The sequence below is a fragment of the Anticarsia gemmatalis genome, chromosome 10 (assembly GCF_050436995.1).
Source record: "Anticarsia gemmatalis isolate Benzon Research Colony breed Stoneville strain chromosome 10, ilAntGemm2 primary, whole genome shotgun sequence".
Lineage (NCBI taxonomy): Eukaryota > Metazoa > Arthropoda > Insecta > Lepidoptera > Erebidae > Anticarsia > Anticarsia gemmatalis.
Window position 1 is genome coordinate 6,782,893 of NC_134754.1, and position 20,696 is coordinate 6,803,588.

Here is a 20,696-nt window from a genome sequence, read left to right on the forward strand (position 1 = left end):
AAATACCAAAATAAGAGAGACAATTTATTAGAAACCTACTTAATAATAAAATACTTTCATGCCATGAGTGCTTTAACATATTTGTTGTTAGATTGTAACAGGTCTTGTTTAAGCTTAGATATTTCCTTCATCATGTCTTCGTCGGATGCATTATCTTGCTGTATTTGTTTACATTTACGTAAGAACTCCACTATTAATTTATTACCCTCCGTCGTTTCTTGCGATTCCACAGCTGTTTCCACGTCGAACAAATTTATTTCAAGTTGGGCTTGTTTTGCCTCTGCATACTGCAAAATAACATTACAAAGTTCGTATAAATCCGAAATAGCATACCATACAAACATACATATTATGAAATACACAAACCTAAAATGTTAGTCGCAAGTCCAATGTAATAGTGGGCAAGTCTATTAAGATCACGGTCTCGGGTTCGATAACCGGGTCGGGCAATGTACTGTGTCTTCCCCAATTTATACTATAGTATCCCGGAGTTTGGTAACGTACCCGGTATAAGGCAATAGCGAAACGTAGGTGTACTGTATACACCTCTTCCTACAGCTTCAAGTATAACAGGCGTGATATTATGTATGTACATAATAAAGTGATAGTGTAAATTTTGGCGAATAAGGTAACTTTATTAGTAGTAAAGCTCAAATCTTACCTCAATAATAGAATCAGGTAGATCGGCCAACTTAGCGACGTGCAATCCTAGCGAGTGTAAAGCGGGTCCGGGCGCTATGCGGTGCAATAACAACAATTGTCCGTTGACTACGGACGCTTCTGCGTGGGAATTGACCACCACGCCCGGGTGCACGCTCGCCAAACGGGTAAGTTCTTGATAGTGAGTCGCGAACAGACAGAAACATTTACTTTTCGTTGCTAGTTCCCTTAAAAATAGAAAGTTTATTATTAAATACTGTTGTACTGTAATATTCAAGTTAAATAATAACAAGACCGCTTTGATCTTCCTGTATTCGACTTAAAAAATTGTGAAATGACTTGTATGAATTTGGAACCTGTAATTCAATTATATTTTATTTACTCACTCTGCTATAGCCCAAGCTATTCCACATCCTTCATAAGTCGACGTGCCACGGCCTAATTCGTCGATAAGAACGAGGGAGTCAGGGGTCGCAGTCTGAAAATGAACAGAATTTTATATTTTTAAGTGATTTAAATTCGCAATCGACTAGAACAAATCACTGGAATATCAATATTTCAGTTAATACAACGACCGAGTTCAAAGCGACGAGCGACCGTATCCGACAGAGGTTCTATATCTCTGATACTCCGATTAACGGTTGGCCAACCAGTAGTCTGGCTATCCGTGACTCGGTCGGGACGATCGGCTAGTCGATCGTTCTGGCCGCCGAATCCGTACATGTCGAGACAATGATACATCGATACGTATGTAGATCGGCGCGTACCCGGAGTATGGCGGCCGTGTCGATCATCTCCCGCATGAAGGTGCTGTGGCCCTGCCCCTCGGCGTCGGCGGCGCCGATCCTGGCGGCCAGGGCCCGCAGGCGGGGGAGGGTGGCGGCGGCGGCGGGCACGGGCGCGCCCGCGTGCGCCAGCAGCGCGGCGGCGCCGCACGAGCGCATCCACGTGGACTTGCCGCCCATGTTGGCGCCCGTCACCACGTGCAGCACGCCCGAACCTGTACAACAGTGAGTTATCGATGTTTCGATTCAATAAATGTAGTATTATAGATTATAATGGACCTACGGCGTGTACGCGAAACGAGTGAGCGTAAACCTGTCTCATATTTTTCAATACGTGTGTAAAGTTTAATAGGGTCAAATTTAATGAAACGCCGAATTTACATTGATTTACTATCTCTCTAATACGCACACGCTCTCGTCTCGGAACGGACCTATAATGAGAGCCGTAGAATTAGCTCTTAGCGTACCGAATCTTAATAAAATAACATTATGACGGTCGGAAATCATACCTCGTTTAAATTCCACGTCATTAGGTATGAAGGAGATACCCTCCTGTATCTCTAGGCACGGGTGTCGTAGCTCCTTGAGCACGAACTCGTCGAGACTGTCGGTAATATGTGGACGACAGTAGGGCGCGGGCGCGCTGCTCGCCGCCACCGCGAAGGACACCAGCACGTCCAGCCGAGACAAGATGTGAGATAGACAGAATAAACATTCTGAGTAACCCGCTGCAAAAGAACGATAAAACATTCTTATTTTTTTCTTTGATATTTTCATACTCGAATACAATGGCAGTCTCGTTATAAAATAGAATACGGGAATTAACGCGGACATGCATTTTTTTGACATCTCATCTCAGGTTATGTAGGTTTGACGTCTCATACCGTGGTCGCAGGATAATAGATAGTCAGTATTACCTGCGCTGAACCGTCAGGCATTCCAAGGTGTGATTGCGTTAATTCCCGTATTCTCTTTATTAATAAACATGCAACGCGAAAGTAAAAAAAAACTTTTAACTTTAAACATTCTAAATATAAGTAGGTATTAACATAGTTAATGCATAATTTTTGATGTTTTATGCCTTACCTGCTATTCCAACAATCTCAGCAACAACTTTATCCTGTTCTTTCTCGTACGTAGCTTTAGTTGAAGTATACTCATCAGTGATATCGTCTAACGCACTAGTTTTAAACCTAACGCCTCCCTTCACTGCATCGATTATGGTATACTTTTTGTTGCCACGCAGTGATTGTTCTTCTTTCATAGTAACTCTATAAGAGAAAAAGTAAAGATTTATTAGTACTAAGTTAACACGGCTTTCTAAATTTACGACAATATTTGCACGTATCACCAGATTCATCGTTAACCGAACACGAGTTTATGCGTACACATACAATATATAATTAGATGTACGTATACATACATGCACGTGTACGCATTACACAACTAGGAACAAAAGAATGTGCATAATAATTGTTAAAAATTATTGCGTAAAATACTTTTTGAATCATGAATACAAAACTTATCTATCATAATCACCATTACGAGTTATTGTGTAATAAAAATACACTCAGAATAATAAAATCAATACTATCTTTATTGCCTTTAAAACAGTACTTTTACCTAAAATAAAATCCATTTTGTGGGTTATTTTCCAATTTGACTGTTTTTCCAGCATCTAAACCGAGATCTCTAGCTGCTTTGCTAAGTTCTTTCTCAGCTGAAGTTTGTAGTTGCTCCAACTGTTCACTTAGATTCTGTAGTTGCTCGTCAAACGATGGTTTTACGAGATAATCGCCTGAAAAAAATGTTAAAGTTATTTATCCATATTAGGCAGCTTTCGAACTTACCATGGCTCGTGCAATCAGTGCCGAAATGTCAAGCAAACTGAGGTGAAATTCATGTTCCACGTCATTTTCTGTGTTATTCAATAAAGGTATTTAAAATCATATTAGTAGCAGCTGATTTTCACTAGATCCCAATTTCATAATTCCGTACTATTTATTAGTTTTCTAATAAAGAAAATCCAGGATTTTAGTGCTTCTACTCGATAGCTTTCCTCGAGGTAAAATATCCCAGAATAAACAGGCAATTTAGATACACCTCTAGTCTCTTTTTTGACATTATAAAAGGCAATAATAATAAAGTGAACACGTAAATTTCTATCAACACTAACCTCTTTCAACGGCATCCAAATCCATGGTAGTTTCAATCATCTGCTGATATTTGCCAAGGTCCTCGTTCAATTCAGATATCGGTTCCGTTAATGATGAATGGACTGTTGCGTTCTCTGCTTCTGCTAAGCATTGTAACAGCGATGGCATTCTCTTGATGGCCTGAAATGTATTATTACTAAGTTAAGTAAGGGATCAGAGATTATGATGATGAGAGAAGGATACTACTATAACGTAACTGCTCGTTTGGCGCAATGGTTCAAGCGGTCACCCCACCGCAACAACCGTAGCGCCGCGTGTGGTGGGTTCGAATCCCACCCGGGACAAATCTTTGTGTGATGAGCATGAGTATTTGTTCTGAGCCTGGTTGTCAGTTTATCTATATAAGTATATATTTAGAAGTATATAAGTATGTTTATCAGTTATTTGGTTACCATAGTACAAGCTCTGCTTAGTTTGGAATCACATGACCGTGTGCGAGTTGTCCAATAATATTTATTTATTTATATTTAACGTTTGGTTGTCTTTTTCTAAAGGTGAAACTTGGCTACTACAGCGATTCTACTGTGTGAAATGTGCAGTTCCTCGAGTGAAAAGCTATTTTTATGGTATCTCCTTGTTTTTTTTTTGAGCTGAATAACAGTTACTTTGGCCTTTGGTAGTAAGGAATGCTAGTCCGTTTAGAATTATTGACAAGGTGACTGAAGGAGACTCCTGAGGAATTTTGGATCTTAAAGGTCTGTTGGTAACATCCAGTTAGTAATGTAATGACAAATAACAGACTAATTAAAAAAATGCCCTAAAAGGGAATCTTGATAGAAGCAGAAATAGCATAAAAATAAATATTTCAATCAGTCCATACCTGATATATTCTATAACAATCGTGTAAATTAGCCTTCTTTCTGGTCAGTCTCCTAGCCAGGGCTTGCAGGTCAGGTATTCTTCTTAAATGATCCTCATGCAGCTGCAGTCGCAACTGTGAGTTGTTCATCAACAACTCAACTACGTCTAGACGTTCGTTGATTAGGTTTATGTCGCGGAGTGGCTGGCGTAACCATTGCGCTAAAAGCCTGGAAAATAAATCATATTTAAATATATTTACTGTCCTTGACATTGATTTAGCCACCGTAGTGGACACTTCTCTGATTATAATAAGAGACACATGGGTTAAAATTGTTCATTTATTACTTTGTATTGTGTGTCACACGCAATCCTAGCGGCACAGTAAAACATTTTAGTTATGCTAAAAAAATCGTGTCGGGCGTGAGTTTCCGTCGGTACCTTACAGAATAGAGCGTTTGTGGCTTTACCGACATCATAATCGTAAATTAAAACACAACAACGATAAATTCTAGTACCACAATAAATAAATAAATAAGCAATAATACCTCTTGCCTTGTTGAGTGCGACATCTATCGAACAAGCCGTACAAACTGCGGCCCGGCGCGTGGGACGAGTCGCCCAGCTCCGGGAACACGTTGAGAGCTGACAGTGCTGCCGAGTCTAGGTGTAAGAAACAATCAGCTTGGATGGTTGATAGGCGAAACCTGGAAATATAAGATTATTATATAAGAACTAGGCTTACCTTCGTTTATTTTGTTTTCCATAACTATTTAGAAAATTAGGCGTTAAATAAGTTCAACAGCACTTTGCCCGACCCAGAAATCGAATCTAAGACAAGGCCAAGCGGCAGTCATTGAAGGTATTAAAGATCTTTTACTCTCTTTTATAGTTTTGTCGGCCGGATCTCGATACTTTTTCTAAAGATATTCAAAAATGCAATCCGTAAAAAAATATTTGTCGATGATGTCAATAGATGGCGATGGATACCCACCAACATACAACTTAACAAAGTGTAAAGATTTTCCTACCAAAAGTGATAGTTTGTTAATCCATACTAATATTATAAATGCGAAAGTAACTCTGTCTGTCTGTCTGTCTGTCTGTCTGCTACTCAATCACGCCTAAACTACTGAACCAATTTGCATGAAATTTGGTATGGAGATAGTTTGATACCCGAGAAAGGACATAGGCTACTTTTTACCCCGGGAAAATGACGCATTTCCCGGAAAAAATCAGGTTTCGCCACCGAAGTCGCGAATAATCAATATTATAATGACATTGAATTAACAAAATTCCGTTGTCATGGCAACAGTTTTAATGGCGGATATGCTTTAGCGCGAGTTATATGAGATATAAATAATTTTGAGAATATTTTTCGTGAAAAAAAGCATATTTTGTTGTTAAAGAATAATTAAGCTTTATATTAGTAAAAAAAAAACATTCACGCGAGCGGAGCCGCACGGGTCAGCTAGTAAGTTATAATTCTATGCTAAGAACTATACGTTTGTTATTGTACAAACCTTCCAAAATTAGTGCTATCGTTTAGCAAAGCAGCGTATTTGATAGCCGCCGCTAAGCTCGTCATAGCAACTTCCTTCCTTGTCTCGGGGAAGGCATTAGCGTCCTGTTGCTGATTCTCTTTGAACTTCAACAAACGATTCAGATCCTGTATCAAGCCTTCGGTGGAAAACTCACTCTTTTTTAATTTTGTCACTGTGACGTTTGTACGCTCCATGACTTTTTTTAGTGCTTTATACTGAAAAGCGAAAGAAAATAGATTCTTAGAATAAATATGTTCATAATTGCTAGAAACGTCTGGAATGTAAATCTATTTCAGTGATTAAATTGTTCGTGAGATGATCAAAGTTACGGATATTTTTTGTTATAATAACATATACGTTAAGAAACGGAACAATTAATTAGTGACAATGATAGATACAACTTCCAAAGAATTAAGATAAACAAACTAGAGCAACTGTTCGATCTTAAATTATTCGAATGACGCGTTTAACCTAAGCCTACCAAAACCGAAACCGTTACACTCGCAATACTAGTAGATATTCTCGGAAATAAAAACCAAAAGTATCATTTAAAATAATATCATGTTACTTACATCATCATGGTCACTCGTAGGTACTAAACATTCGGAAGGTGCCATTTGTACCGTGATAGTTTCTAACTCAGTTAACAAGTCATCATCAGTGAATTCGGTGACGGACAACTGGTAGTCACCAGCCGTCACACACGCCACACCGAGAAGACGACCCTGGAATAAAGAAGAAAAAAAATGTAACACTTCAGCAACCATATTAAAGGAAAATCTATTCTCAATTAAAGTAGAAGGAAATAGACGATGGAGGTACGATTTAAAGCCAGTCACTAAAGAATTATTTTGAGTATGTCAATCAATTACAGTGGCCGTATGTTCGTCACTAAACGTTATAATATTCAACACTTTATTTTGGCTGACTGTAGTCTTATTTTGTAGCCCTTGGAGCTTAGGACAAAATTGAGAAAAATACGGTAAGATTTTTAGGCATTGAGTCACCTTCGTCGTTTTTTTTTTTGAGGATATAAATTGCAGACTAGAAGTTTCCTCGAAATCATATTATGAAAGATCCTTTCCTTTAAAATAGTAGGTACAGACAATATAAATCACCTGTCATTCTACTGATTCATACGGGCAAAGTCAACAGATTCGAAAAACAACCATAAGTTTTGTTTAACGACATTAAAAAGTCTTATTTACTTTAGTTACTGCATCGGTCTTGATGTTGACTGCAATTAAACAAGGTGTATTTTCATCAGACGCCCCCAGTCCCTCGCCGAGAATTTCTTCCAACTGCGAGAAATATCCTGGAGAACCTTTGTATTTTAGAGACCAGTCGGATCCCTTCACTGAACCTTCAGCGACATAGATCTCTACTCGATACCGTCTCACCTGAAAAATATAAATCGTAATATGTAGAATGTGACTTAGCCAGTTGCGCCCACCGGTCGGCAAACGATCTGTGGGTTAAGCAAACCTTGGCGCGGTCATTCCATAGATGGGTGGCATAGTGGTATTCTCCGTCTCCGTGCTTCGGAGGGCACGTAAAAAGTCGGTCCCGGTTGTTGTCAATTAAGACAACAGTCGTTATGCCACGTCAAAGGCCTTTGGGCAGCTTGAACAACTTTGACACTAGGTTGACAACTAACCATACGATAAGAAAGAAAGAAGAATGTTACATCTCGTTTGTTCGATACGTTTTTATGGCCTTACTGCTGAACAGATTATATTATCAGGATTTTAAGTGTGGAGATAATTAAAAATTCGGCATCAAACACGAACGCTTCTGTTTTCATTCATCCTTATTAGCGCTTTAGCGTCAGCTAATGGTTTTATTAGAATGTACTTTTTTAAAACAGTTGCATTACTATGGAGTATCAAAAGTTTGATATTTAAATTGTAAAAATAAAAATGGTTCCTGCGGCACGCACGTCTAAATTTGTCAAATGATAATACCAAGTATGTATGTATTTGACCTCGCTAATTGTATACCAAAGTAAATTCTGCTTATGAGTTTGATGTATTGAAAAGAATAACATTATGTATAATCAAGCGTCATATAGCAGAGATAACGGATAAATTTATTATTGTTTTTTTTTATTACGAGATATTGCCCAATTCTTCGAAACAATTAAATATTAAGATGTCTCTAACAATACTTTACAATGATAAAAATAACCGCCTTCTAAGTAGGAAGAAACCATTAACTAAATAAGTATTGAGTCAATATTATAATGAGAGTAACAAATTCTCTAAAATGGGTATTGGACTGATTAGTACTATAATCGGGCCGTTACAAACGTGCAAACTACGTCATAATCAAAAGAATGAAATTAATGTGACAATGTGTAAGTGCGAGCGAGAGACTCCGATAAAATGACATGACTTCGTTCGCACATTTGAAATGGCCTGACGGCCCGAGTATAGCTACTTTCAGAACTACGTATTGAGTCAAACGTCTGAAATTAAATGGACAAAAGCTTCAGCAATAAAAGAACCACTTTTTTTATTCTCGGGCGATACTCAGTTAAGTATATAATGATTATTAAGACTTTGACTCCACCATGCTGGCCAATTTCTCTGTAGATTATAGGCTAATCAATATACGCACAAAATCATGAATGGAACATAGCCACAGCGAATAAAATGTGCATAGTTTTTAGAACTTGGCCTGTGCACTGTTTATATCAATGTTTACGTATACCAAGAACGAGTAACGATAAACAATATTGTCAGATATCATTGATAGAGTTTAAGGTCACGTGTTTAAAAGCGATCTTAGTTATCTTACTTAGAATGAGAACTTCGTCATAATCCGGATATGACATATTGTGTGCTAATTACACACTGAGCACTGCAATCGTAGAGATTAGGTACTATATTATAACACGTGCCCGGGTAGAAGGAAAAATAAAATGAAAATACATTAATGCTACACGAATTGGAACATTTTCACAGATTTTTTATACATTTGCTACCACTATATCCATTGGATAGATTATCTGACATTTATAAGCCACCATAAACTGACCCGGTCACATATAATACGTGGCTAAGCTTCTACATTAGGTACTAAAGAATTTATTTACATCCAAAGTTCCGTGGTAACTAAAACAAAGGAGCTTGATCAGCTTAATAATTGAATCGAATCAAGCATTATTCTTTTGTTATTCGATTTTATTGTTTACATGACACCTATCTGTAGCTCGTTTCTTTATTGCTATCGACTACCGACAACCGTTTGTCATCGAGTTTGTCATTCGATTTTGTATGAAAATCTGATCAGCGCCTCTGACGGACGCCGTAGAAACTTTTTTGGCAGTACATTCTAAATGTCAAAATTTCGATAGCTAGCCGGTTGTCGTTAGTTGATAGTGGCAGAGAATCGAGGTACTGTATATTACGAGTAAAATATTTGCATGTTATACACCTCAGCAGATCCAAAATACAGCCTTACTCGTACAGAGTAGATGAACGCCAATAGATACAACATTGACCTTATATCTCTATATCGACGTGACACACGGTTCAATGTTCTTTTAGAATCATTATCTCTCAATTTGACACTGAAGTAGTGAACGTAATGTTACCAATAATTTATTATAGGCAGGATTGAGAAGATTACATAAACAAAACACAAACGTTCGGTTTCACTACTTTTGAATAACTGTAAGATAGGTCATCAGGTGGAATTTTGACGGTTACTTTAGTAGGTACTTGCTGTCACTTTATCTGCAAATAGGATATAATATGTGACACTTATTTATGAGCTTCTTCAAAGAACTTGTATGACTCACTTACCAGTAAGAGCTTCTTGATGAGAATTTCAAAATTTCCCTTGGACAGTACAAGGTAGTCAAGTTTATTGGGTTCAAGGCCCATCCTCTTGATATTCGAAATGGAGGAAAACACCTCCCTGGCTGCAGTTGTTGCGTCAGCGCCGTGGACACTGTAGTAGTCATTGCGGTCGAATATCCTTACTGTCGTGGCAGGTTTCTGAAAATCGTATAAGTCACATTGAGGGATCAGCTATTAGTCACCAAGCAATTAAGTACAATTTAGCAATTGTACACAAAATAAGGTTTTTAAATAGTTCTTGAAGTTCTGGTGAGGCTGTAACTTCGAATACAAACTTAAATATCTACCATACATAGATAACGTCACAATCTGTCTCCGTGAGCGATAACCGACACTCCAAAAAGTCGGTTACTTATTTTAAGATATATATTCCGTAAGAAGATATTTATTATTAATTCTAAGCGGAATAAAATAGCTGTGCACTGATTTGATAAAACATTCTTAGTAACAACCAAAACCCAAAATCGCAAGCGATCTTTTCTTAGTATACGGCACAAACATCTAACGATAAGTCTTAGTTCCTGAGAACTCTCGAACAACAAACTACAAATTTATAAGAACAAAGATAACATAATTATAATTAAGAGAATACAAACAAGTTAATGATGTGTGAATAAAATATTGTGAAGATTGACTTATGTGTGTCGATACTTTTTCCTCTGCTGTCCTATATTTAATAAGGGCAATGTCATACATTAAGATAATATTATTTATTATTTTATCGTACCATTTATTTGCAGATCTCTGTATTGAATCAAACTTTTCCGCATAGTAAATCAAGTATATGCAGTTATGTCGCAATCAAATCATTATAGTTTCCGAAATAAATCTCTTTTGCTGTTAGACAGATAAAAACTTTGTAAAATGTCCAAGACAATTACTTATTATTTTAGGTTTCTTTCATTAAATGTATGGTTAGTGGACAACATAGAGTCAAAGTTGTTCAAGCCGGCCTGAAGGCCCTTTGACATGGTTTAACGACTGTCATCTTAATCGGCACCGACTTTTTACGTGCCATCCAAAGCAGGAAGATGCTCATTTCAAATACCGCTCTCATAGCTTAGCCGACATATCGTTTAGCGTCCGGTCCGGTAAGCGCAACTGGTTTCTACCAACTAGGCAAAATATAATGTAGCACAACAGTAAAGTAGTTGTTTCTAGGTATAATGTGAACGTGAACTTTGACTGTCTCTGTACCTATGCAAAAAATGACTCAATATTATTCATCGACCGGAAGATTTTGTCATCGTTTGTCACACCTATATTAATTGTTAACGTTAAAAAATAATAAAACAGAACATATACGTTTATAAGCTTTTGTGACATGACGTAACCAAGTATAGGTAGAACTATTGTAATAAAACAACTGTTATAGATTCTGCTTGGATTTGTTTATTTATGACTTCCTATGGTGATCAAAGGTAACCAACTAGTCATGTATGTATGCATGCGTACGTATTACCAAACAACATATTGGTTGAATGTCTTGCTAAAGGTGGGCTGTAATAAATGACATTATAGTTCGAGTAGCCTGTCCCAGATGACACGGTCCTAACGCATAGGTGAATAAAATAATGGATAAACCTGAAATTCAATTGCATTATGCAATGATAAAGGAATTACGTCAGCCTATACCTTACGTCTTCTCCCAAATACAAACACAGCATCATCAATTGAAGCAAGACTACACAAAGTGGTACGCGTACGAGTGCTTGTCATAATATTTTATTTTTTGTGAGTTGTTACTTGAAAAATAAGGATAGAAACTGTGCATAGCATGTAAGTACCGTTATATTATGTTATCCATTAAGCTAGGTCCTCTTCTTTGATCCTGTAGGCCCTAAATTTATTCCGAACTACTTTGCGTGCGGTGTTTCATACATGTTTATTCTTTAACTAGTCATACAGAGTAGCAGTGAATTTAAATATAGCAATTAAAGCCTTAAATTTAGATTGTTAGTTGAATTTCATAATGGGGATTTGTAGCAGTAACTGGAACTCGGTCATTGCAGTTCTTGAACGAGCTGATCATGCGTACTTCTTACTTCCCGAATTCGTATACTATTCATAACGCTATCATAGTTTTAATCTTCAAGAAACATTATCGTATTCATTTTAATTAATGGTACTTTTATCTCACCGTGGAGGTGCGTGGTTATGCCTTACTCTGATTAATAGTGAATAGCCGTTTAGTAGCTTTCGAGTTTCTCGCGAAACATTTTTTTGTAAAAATCTAGTCCTAAATGTACCACTACGAAAATGTTAGACTTTTTGGGGAGGCAACTTAAGATTGTTGAGTGAAGTTACTGTAAAATTTATAGATTAAGTACTTACTTAAATTTTTTTTTATAAAATTAAGACAATTTACTATTTTAGTGATTGAATTGTTAAGTCTAGGCAAAGGTTTTGTTTGAAGTTTTGTAATTAAAGGGTCATGTCTAGGTCAAATCGACGTACCAACGATTTAACATAGACATGACCCGTTTCAATCTATTCAAACGCGTACCCACATAGAGTAGAATTCGAAATAGTTCTCTACTTGTCAACAATTACATTTTTAACAGCGTAAGAGCATATTCGGTAGTGCAAAGATAACGAATATGCAAGAGGTCATCTCAGTAATCGGAGACAACACGTTTGCATGCCTACACTGTACGCAATTATTTACTATTGATAACATACTGATTCTAATAACTATCAAGTGTCGTACATCCACATAGATAAAGATTTATAAATCCTAGAATAGTGCAATTCACACGAGATGTCGATAAATGCGATACTTTTGTCACGTTCGGCTTTTAAGCTATTGTTTTATAATAATGAATGTATTTTCAGAAATACACCTGCCTAGTCAATACAATAGTATTATGACACCCGCAACACGTCTAAACACCGCATAGTAAGTACGCAATAATATGAATGAAATCACAGGTACTGAATCATTCTAAATAAACACACAAACTTGCAACTTGACAATCACCAATATAAATAAATATGCGATCATTTGGTAACTCAAGGTTTTCGATGTTCAGTTTTCTAAGTATAATATTTTGCACGCCCGAGTTCTGAGAATAAAATATCATTCATAGCCGGTCATGAGGTTATCTCTCGGCAGATAGAAAATTAAAGCTCAATAAATTGGCGCGCCCTGATCACCCAATGTCAGTGTGCGCTACGCGCGAGTCGTGAAGTGAAGTTAAATACATTTGGTTAATAAGTGCCCTTATTTACGAATTAGGTAAGCTTTTGTTTCTTTGATGTGTTTAAACTTAAGAATGAAATCGCATTTTCTTTTCTTTATTAGAAGCTTCGAGGGTTTTGTTTTTTTAAAAGCCGTCCTAGAAACGTAAATCGCAATTTAGTAACATTTTTGATTTTTAAACGTATTTGGTACATTTTAAATAAATAGCATTAAAACCATTCTTTATGAATATAAAACCGATTTTCATTTATGAAAAGACTGTTTTTTAAACAAAATACGTAGCATGAGACAATTCGGTTACCAGATTCGCAAACACACTTTTGTTTCAGTGAAATAAACCCGAAATAAAGTCTTGATAAAAAACCGATTCATATTTAATTGAAAACTGAAAAAGTATGAGAGCTTTCATATATATTTCTACATTTAATAATTATTGTTATCATTATCGATAACTAACTAGAACTAATTCGTTTATTTCAGAGTGGACGATAACGACAATATGAAACGCCTTTTCATCTTAGCCGCGGTCTCGGCTTTAGCCGTGGCTAAACCCGAGCTCTATAAAGAACAAGAGGACTTCCAATATTCAAGAAGTTCTTCTGACGATGGCACAAGATCAGGATTCTACGGGGCTCAGAGGGGCAATATGGGTGGAAATTATGAACGTGCACATAACATGGATTCACTAGCTCAAAATCAAATGAGTGGTTTAGTTAAACAAGTCGAGGGAGAGCTTGGCGATGGAGCAAACACGAGAACAGGAAGCGTTTATAGTGCTGCTAATTCTAGAGGAACATTCGGATCAGGACATTTTGATCTCAGTAATCTGGCTGGACGCAACTTTCAAGAAGGTACCAGCTATTCGGGTAATTCACAATCGCGCCTATCATCACTTTCGCAACAGTCGTCAGCGCATAACACCGCCGGCTTCACCAAAGTCCACTCTCAAAGTTACGGTGATCAAAGATACCAAGGGTATCAAGGTGCAGCAACCAATACCCAGTCTCAGACGAACAGTGGTTATCGATACGGCGGATATAGGGCATCAACGACTGCTCAGACTCAGGCCGATAATCTGCAGTCATTAGACAACTCACAAGCCAGCAGCTACGATTACGGAAGACAAACTGGTTACAACTCAGGATATCAATCACAATCCGGATTGCAGCAAAGCGAGTACGGTCAGAGTAACACAAACTCACAAGACTCGTTAGGCTATGGGTCGAATGTTCGTACTAGATTGATAACTACTACGCCTGTGAAAGTTATCCTAACGCCTGGTGGAAGAGTAGCAATACCTGTAGCTGCGCAGACTTATGACGCCACACATGGTGCATCTGTCATAGATAGAAATGCGATTAACACTGAAACTGAGGTGGTAGGAGACAATGCCCATGGCATCGTTTACAGACCTAGTAACGCAAAGACATATCAGTCATCCTATAGTTACCATAAAAAATGGGAAAAGCACGACACTATTCCCACAACTATAACTGATGAAACTATTACCGAAGCTTCCATTCCTAAGAACAGTGAATTGTATGATGACAGGCAAACCAAGACATCCGGTAGCCAGTACGGTGTAAGAGGAGTCGACGCTCAAAGCACACATTCGGGTAGTGCTACTGGAAGATATAGTACTGTTAATTCTGGATCAAGTCAATCAAGATATCAGACTGCATATAATACACAACAACGTGGAACTGCGGTAAATTCCAATTCAAACTTATATACTCAAACCTACCCCGTATCAGTTGACAGCTACAATCGTGGTGTCTCATCCGACTCGTTAAATGCGTATACACAGTCTCAATACAATGCTGGCACTAGATATCACGGAAGTTCATCATCGGATTCTAACTCTAATGCCTATACCCAGTCAGGGTATACTGGCTCTCAATCAGATTTAAATAGTCAGGTTGAAAATTTAAATACGAGACCGAAAAGTTATCAATCTTCTTACTCTTATCATAAGTCATGGGAGCGCCAGGGTGATCCATACGTAATTAAACCAGCGACTACCGTATATTACGACGGCCAATCGTCTCAGAGACTAACTTCCGCAACTAAGAACCAGGGTTATGCAGCCTACCAATCAGGGTCCCATTATCACCAGAATCAAGCGGATTGTGATGAGAACGGTCACATTCGTGTAGCACGTTCTTACAACGAACAAAAAGATAACGATGACCATTCCCAAAACCTAGAAGATTTCGGTCAGCAGAGTCAAAATCTACAAGATTTCAGTCAGCAGAGTCAAAATCTACAAGATTTCGGTCAGCAAAGTCAAACCTTACACGATTTTGGTCAGGAAAGTCAAAATCCAGAGGATTTTGGGCAGCAAAGTCAAACCCTGCATGATTTCGGACAGGAATCTCAAAACCTGGAGGATTTTGGGCAGCAGAGTCAAAATCTACATGATTTCGGACAGCAATCTCAAAACCTAGAGGATTTTGGGCAGCAAACTCAACACACCGGAGACTTTGGTCAGCAAACACAACAAAATTGGTACCAAAACAATGAAGGACAACAATCACAGAAATTAGAGGACTTCGGTCAGCAAAATTTAGCAGATTTCGGACAGCAGACGCAACAAACGCAACAATTAGAGGATGTTGGTCAACAATCTCAAAATTTAGACGATTTTGGTCAACATTCACAAAAAGTTGAGGATTTCGGTCAACAACCTCAAAGGCTAGAAGATTTCAGTCAGCAGTCTCAAAACACCGGAGACTTAAGTCAGCAATCACAAATTAATTGGGCTCAACACTTCGGAACAGAATCTCAAAAGTTAGAAGACTTAGGACAGCAGTCTCAAACTACAGCAGACTTGGATCAACAATCTCAAGATGTAAAAGACTTTGATCAGCAATCTCAGAATATTGGCGACTACGGTCAGCAATCACAAACAACCTGGGACCAGCAAAATGTTGGACAACAATCTCAGAAGCATTGGCAGAAGTTAGACGATTTGTTTGGACAAAGGGAACAAGCTCAAAGTAAGTGAAAACAATAACTCTATAACAATAATTGGACGTTACTGCACATTGCAACATATAATTTTATGTAACTAACAAGGAGTTTGGACTACTTACAATTTAACAACTGCAAGATATGCTGATCTACAAGTCTGTAACCATCCATATGTGTCACGTTTTTGGTACTATTGTCCTAATAAATGTAAACTAACACATAAATCATATATACTACAATTAGTTATTATTTGTCGTAGACTTTGTCAATCCTAACAGTGTGGTGATGGTGTGGAGTAGTGTAATAACATACATATCTATGTGAAAACTAAACCAAACTATTGATTAACAAATCGTACTTAATATTAAACTTCAGAATCTGTCTACTAACAACGACCTTCAACAACATTCAATCTTAATGGAATAAATAAAAATAATGAATACTTGTTAATTTAGATGTTCTGCAACAACATATACAAGAAATCCATCACCAAATAACTTCGAATCAACATAATGAACAACAAACGGAACATAAAATAAAAGAAGATCACGAAGACAAAAATTCGGAACCAGTAATTGACGCGACAATCTCTTCCAACATCGAAAATCCATGGGATAAATTTGACATTGTTGATGCAAATAAATATCACATGAAGACGGTGAAACCACCTAAAGAAAAAGATTCTAAGACCGAGAGTTATGATTTTTACTGGCATCAGTTACCTGCCAATGGAGGGATGGATCAACGTATTAGTAACGTAATTACAGAAAGAATTCCATACCAAGAACAACAACAACCATTTGACCAGTATGTTTATTCTGATTCTAAACCTTATTGGCAACAATTTAGAGATAGAATTCGTGATAATATTCGTTTTTATAACAACAAAAACGTTTCTTCTACTTATCCAAATTTACACTTCAGTTATAGTGACGGATTTGTTAACCCATCTGTTTTTGATAAGCGAAGTGAAACTCAAGAACTAACCCAAAGTTGGCAGACCCACGTACATACGAATAGTCAGTCGCAAGTTAATTGGCAGGAACATGATACAAATGCTGACAGTTTCTCACAGGTAAATCACTTTCAGAGTAATGTGCAGAGTCCTTTATCAGGTTTCTGGAATCAGCTTTCGAAAATCGAAAAGGTATCGGGTTTATCTACGAATGGAACACGTAACGTTTCAGACGTGTACACAGGTTCACAGTATCCTGTGGGAGAACATACACACCAAAATAAAAATGAATCAACTTTGCATGGTTCCACTCAAAATGAGTTTGAGCAGCAGTTGCAATCACAGGTTCACAAAAAAATCGAGAGTAATACAACCATCTCAAATGACAAGAGAACTAATACTAATTCTGCAAACCAAACACATACATCATTCCCATATTATAGAGAAATGGTTAATAATACTGGTGTCCCTGCATACGAACTCCCCTCAGAGATTGAGGGGCTAGAAAGGCCTCAAGATCAAGGTCGAGGAGATATTGGATCCGAGGATCTGTCCAGTGATATTGAACCACCTAACAAGCCCAGAAAACCAGTGCGAGAGACTGGTCAAAATCACATGCCTGTGGAAGTGGAGGAACCTGAAAATGACTTGAGTGTTTTGAGTCTAGATCAGCAAAATATACAAAAGACAACATATCTTAATGTTAGCGAACAAAATAACGCCCATAAGTCTACAACACAGAAAGATAAAAAATTAATGATTGATTACTCTCATAATTCGAATCAAAATAAAACAACTATTCATGATCAACACAATGTCTTCTTAGTAAATGAACAAAATCATAGCAGAGAATATTTTCGGCCAGCAAATACTAATCAAAAGGAACATGAAATTGGACAGGTAAATAAAAATATAAATCAACAGGTTTCACATGATTTTGAACAGCAAAACGAGAACCAACAAAGTTTGCAAGACTTTGGCCAACAGAATGACAACCAACAAAATTTACAAGATTTTGGACAGCAAAATGAGAATTTAAATCAACAGAATTTACAAGACTTTGGACAGCAAAATGAAAAACGAAATCAACAGAGCTTACAAGACTTTGGTCAGCAAAATGAAAATCTAAATCAACAAAATTTACAAGATTTTGGACAGCAAAATGAGAATTTAAATCAACAGAATTTACAAGACTTTGGACAGCAAAATGAAAAACGAAATCAACAGAGCTTACAAGACTTTGGTCAGCAAAATGAAAATCTAAATCAACAAAATATACAAGATTTTGGACAACATAATGAAAATTTAAACCAACAGAATTTACAAGACTTCAGCCAACAAAATGATAAACTGTACCAACAGACCTTACAAGAGTTTGGACAGCAAAGTGTAAATCAGAATCAACAGAGCTTACAAGACTTTGGACAACAAAGTGAAAATTTAAACCAACAAAGTTTACAAGATTTTGGTCAACAAAATGAAAATCTAAACCAACAGAGTTTACAAGAGTTTGGACAACAAAGCGAAAATTTAAACCAACAAAGTTTACAAGACTTTGTTCAACAGAATTTCCAGGATTTTGGACAGCAAAGTGAAAATTTTAACCAACACAGTTTACAAAACTTTGCAGAGCAAAATAAAAGTCATAATCAACAAAACGCACAGGAAAGTCAAAACAAAACGCAAAACAGTTTCCAATCTTCCAGCTTACCTAATTCAAAGAACAATGACAGTCAGACTCAACGGAATTTACAAAACCAAAAAATAGATGTTTCTAATCAGGACATAGTTTGGGATGAAAATACACAGTTTTTTGGACAGCCAAATGCAAATCTAGATCAACAGAATGTACAAAGTTTTGATCAGATAAATGCACCAGACTTTGGTCAATATAATGAACAAGTTAAAATTCAAAGAGTAATTTCATCTGAACATGAATATGTACCAGATTTCAGAATACCAAATGAACAATTAGAGCAAAGGAACTCTCAGGACTTTGGTTTTAGATCACAAAAAGAAAACTTACAGCAAGCGAGGGAAGCGGGTGCATCATATATGCAACCACATCCACGTTCAGAAAACATTGATGGATCTACTCAAACACAAAATCAACAGAATAATACACAGACATCTACAGCGGTTACTAAAAAACATGAGCCCGTTACAGAAAAGCCTGGTTTTTGGAAGAGCATTGGTAACAAATTGTCTAGTGCAAAAAAGAAAGTTGCTTCATGGTTTGGTAATTAGGTAAAGGAAGTAAAAAACAATTCAATTAACTAGTCATAAAAATAAAAACGTAACTTCTGTGTTTTTGCTAGGTGAAGTAATTTTGATTGTCATAGTGAAGAGATATGCAGCATTGAAAGTATTTAGTCAGTTGTGGTAAACAACAACTCATTGTATTATTGAATAGAATGGGAGAAGACACCAAATGTGCTATAGATTTGTAGAATAATTAAGTAAGTAGTATTAAATAAACTGTTATGTTTTTGTGTAACATTATGTTTATGAATTAAAAATAAGAACTTACCTCTGGTAATGAGTTGAAATATTTAACAAAAGCTTGCTGTTGCACTGAATCTGTAATTAAAATTAAGAATGATAATAAATTATATTATAATTAAGTATCTTGTATTTCTTTTTACCCCAATCCAGCTTTTAGTGATGATCATGATGATAATAAAAGCTGTGAAAATAAATTTATAGGGTACAAGAGGTTGTTAAGACATAGTCTAGAAATTAATTATATATATTTTTTTTATTTATCTAACTATTCTAATTTCATAATTAAATAAATTGATTCATACAACACTTAAAAGTTTCTAAGAATATCAAATATATTCAATTACTGCCTCAAAAACAATGGAATAGTGTTCAATTATTAAGATAATAATAATTAATTTCGAGAAGAGTTGCTTTAATTATTAGATACCTACATAATTTCTTCTGCAGCAATTGTTATACGTTATAGTCTGGTGTAAGTATGACAGACAAGCATTTATTTATTTATTTTAACTATTCTGACCAAGTACTTTCATCGTAAAACTAAGTAGGTACTTACTTATGTTCTCAAAGACAAGGTAAATAGTGGAATGCTATTCATAAATAGTTACTTAGCTCTCAAAAAAGATACATGTTTACAAGGTAAAGCAATATGCTTATTATATCCCCGGGGAGATAAGTGGAAATAAATAGCAAAAGCTGTATTTATATAATACGTTCATTCAAAACAATAAGTTAGAAACTGGTTGTTGTAAAAGTAACATGGCAATCTACGATAATGGTCGTGCGTTCACCATCATTATACGTATATTAGGCTTACCTAAACTTAAAGCGTGTATCGGCTGTAACGAAGACATTACTAGGTATCTTTATTTATAATTAATAATTCAACAAAGTTATAAAGTATTCATGAACAGGCTCCGCAAATTTGATTTGACAGAAAATTGTTTTTATCCCGCGGTTTTGTGACGTTCATGACGTTCCTTTAATTCAGAGTTGTCAGTTATAAATTGATCAATGTTTTTTTTCACGCCAGGGATCCGCTGGGAACCACAATTTAACACTTTTTAAAATAGGAAAGAACAAAGTTCATTACCGAAGCTGATAGAAAGAAGTCACAGGATTACTGTATCACTTTAAATAAGTAGTTGAGTAGGAACAGCGTATCTTTTTTATAACAGATACATGTTAAATT

At 36.5% G+C, this 20,696-nt stretch overlaps 2 protein-coding genes across 2 annotated transcripts; one reads left to right on the plus strand and one right to left on the minus strand.

Moving 5' to 3' along the window:
* Window positions 1-11: 11 nt before the first annotated feature.
* On the minus strand, window positions 12-20,469 carry spel1 (DNA mismatch repair protein spel1). The gene is made up of 16 exons (XM_076119199.1): window positions 20,322-20,469; window positions 19,530-19,579; window positions 9,813-10,007; window positions 7,212-7,403; window positions 6,576-6,728; window positions 5,983-6,218; window positions 5,008-5,166; window positions 4,482-4,689; window positions 3,622-3,781; window positions 3,069-3,243; window positions 2,532-2,716; window positions 1,955-2,173; window positions 1,428-1,660; window positions 1,047-1,138; window positions 662-887; window positions 12-287 (listed from the first exon to the last, which is right to left on the minus strand). The coding sequence occupies exons 1-16, from the start codon at window positions 20,356-20,358 to the stop codon at window positions 57-59; spliced, it is 2,751 nt and encodes a 916-aa protein (XP_075975314.1). The 5' UTR covers window positions 20,359-20,469; the 3' UTR covers window positions 12-56.
* Window positions 12,980-19,626, plus strand: LOC142976013 (uncharacterized). The gene is made up of 3 exons (XM_076119198.1): window positions 12,980-13,107; window positions 13,552-16,070; window positions 16,500-19,626. The coding sequence occupies exons 2-3, from the start codon at window positions 13,571-13,573 to the stop codon at window positions 19,244-19,246; spliced, it is 5,247 nt and encodes a 1,748-aa protein (XP_075975313.1). The 5' UTR covers window positions 12,980-13,107; window positions 13,552-13,570; the 3' UTR covers window positions 19,247-19,626.
* Window positions 20,470-20,696: the final 227 nt, after the last annotated feature.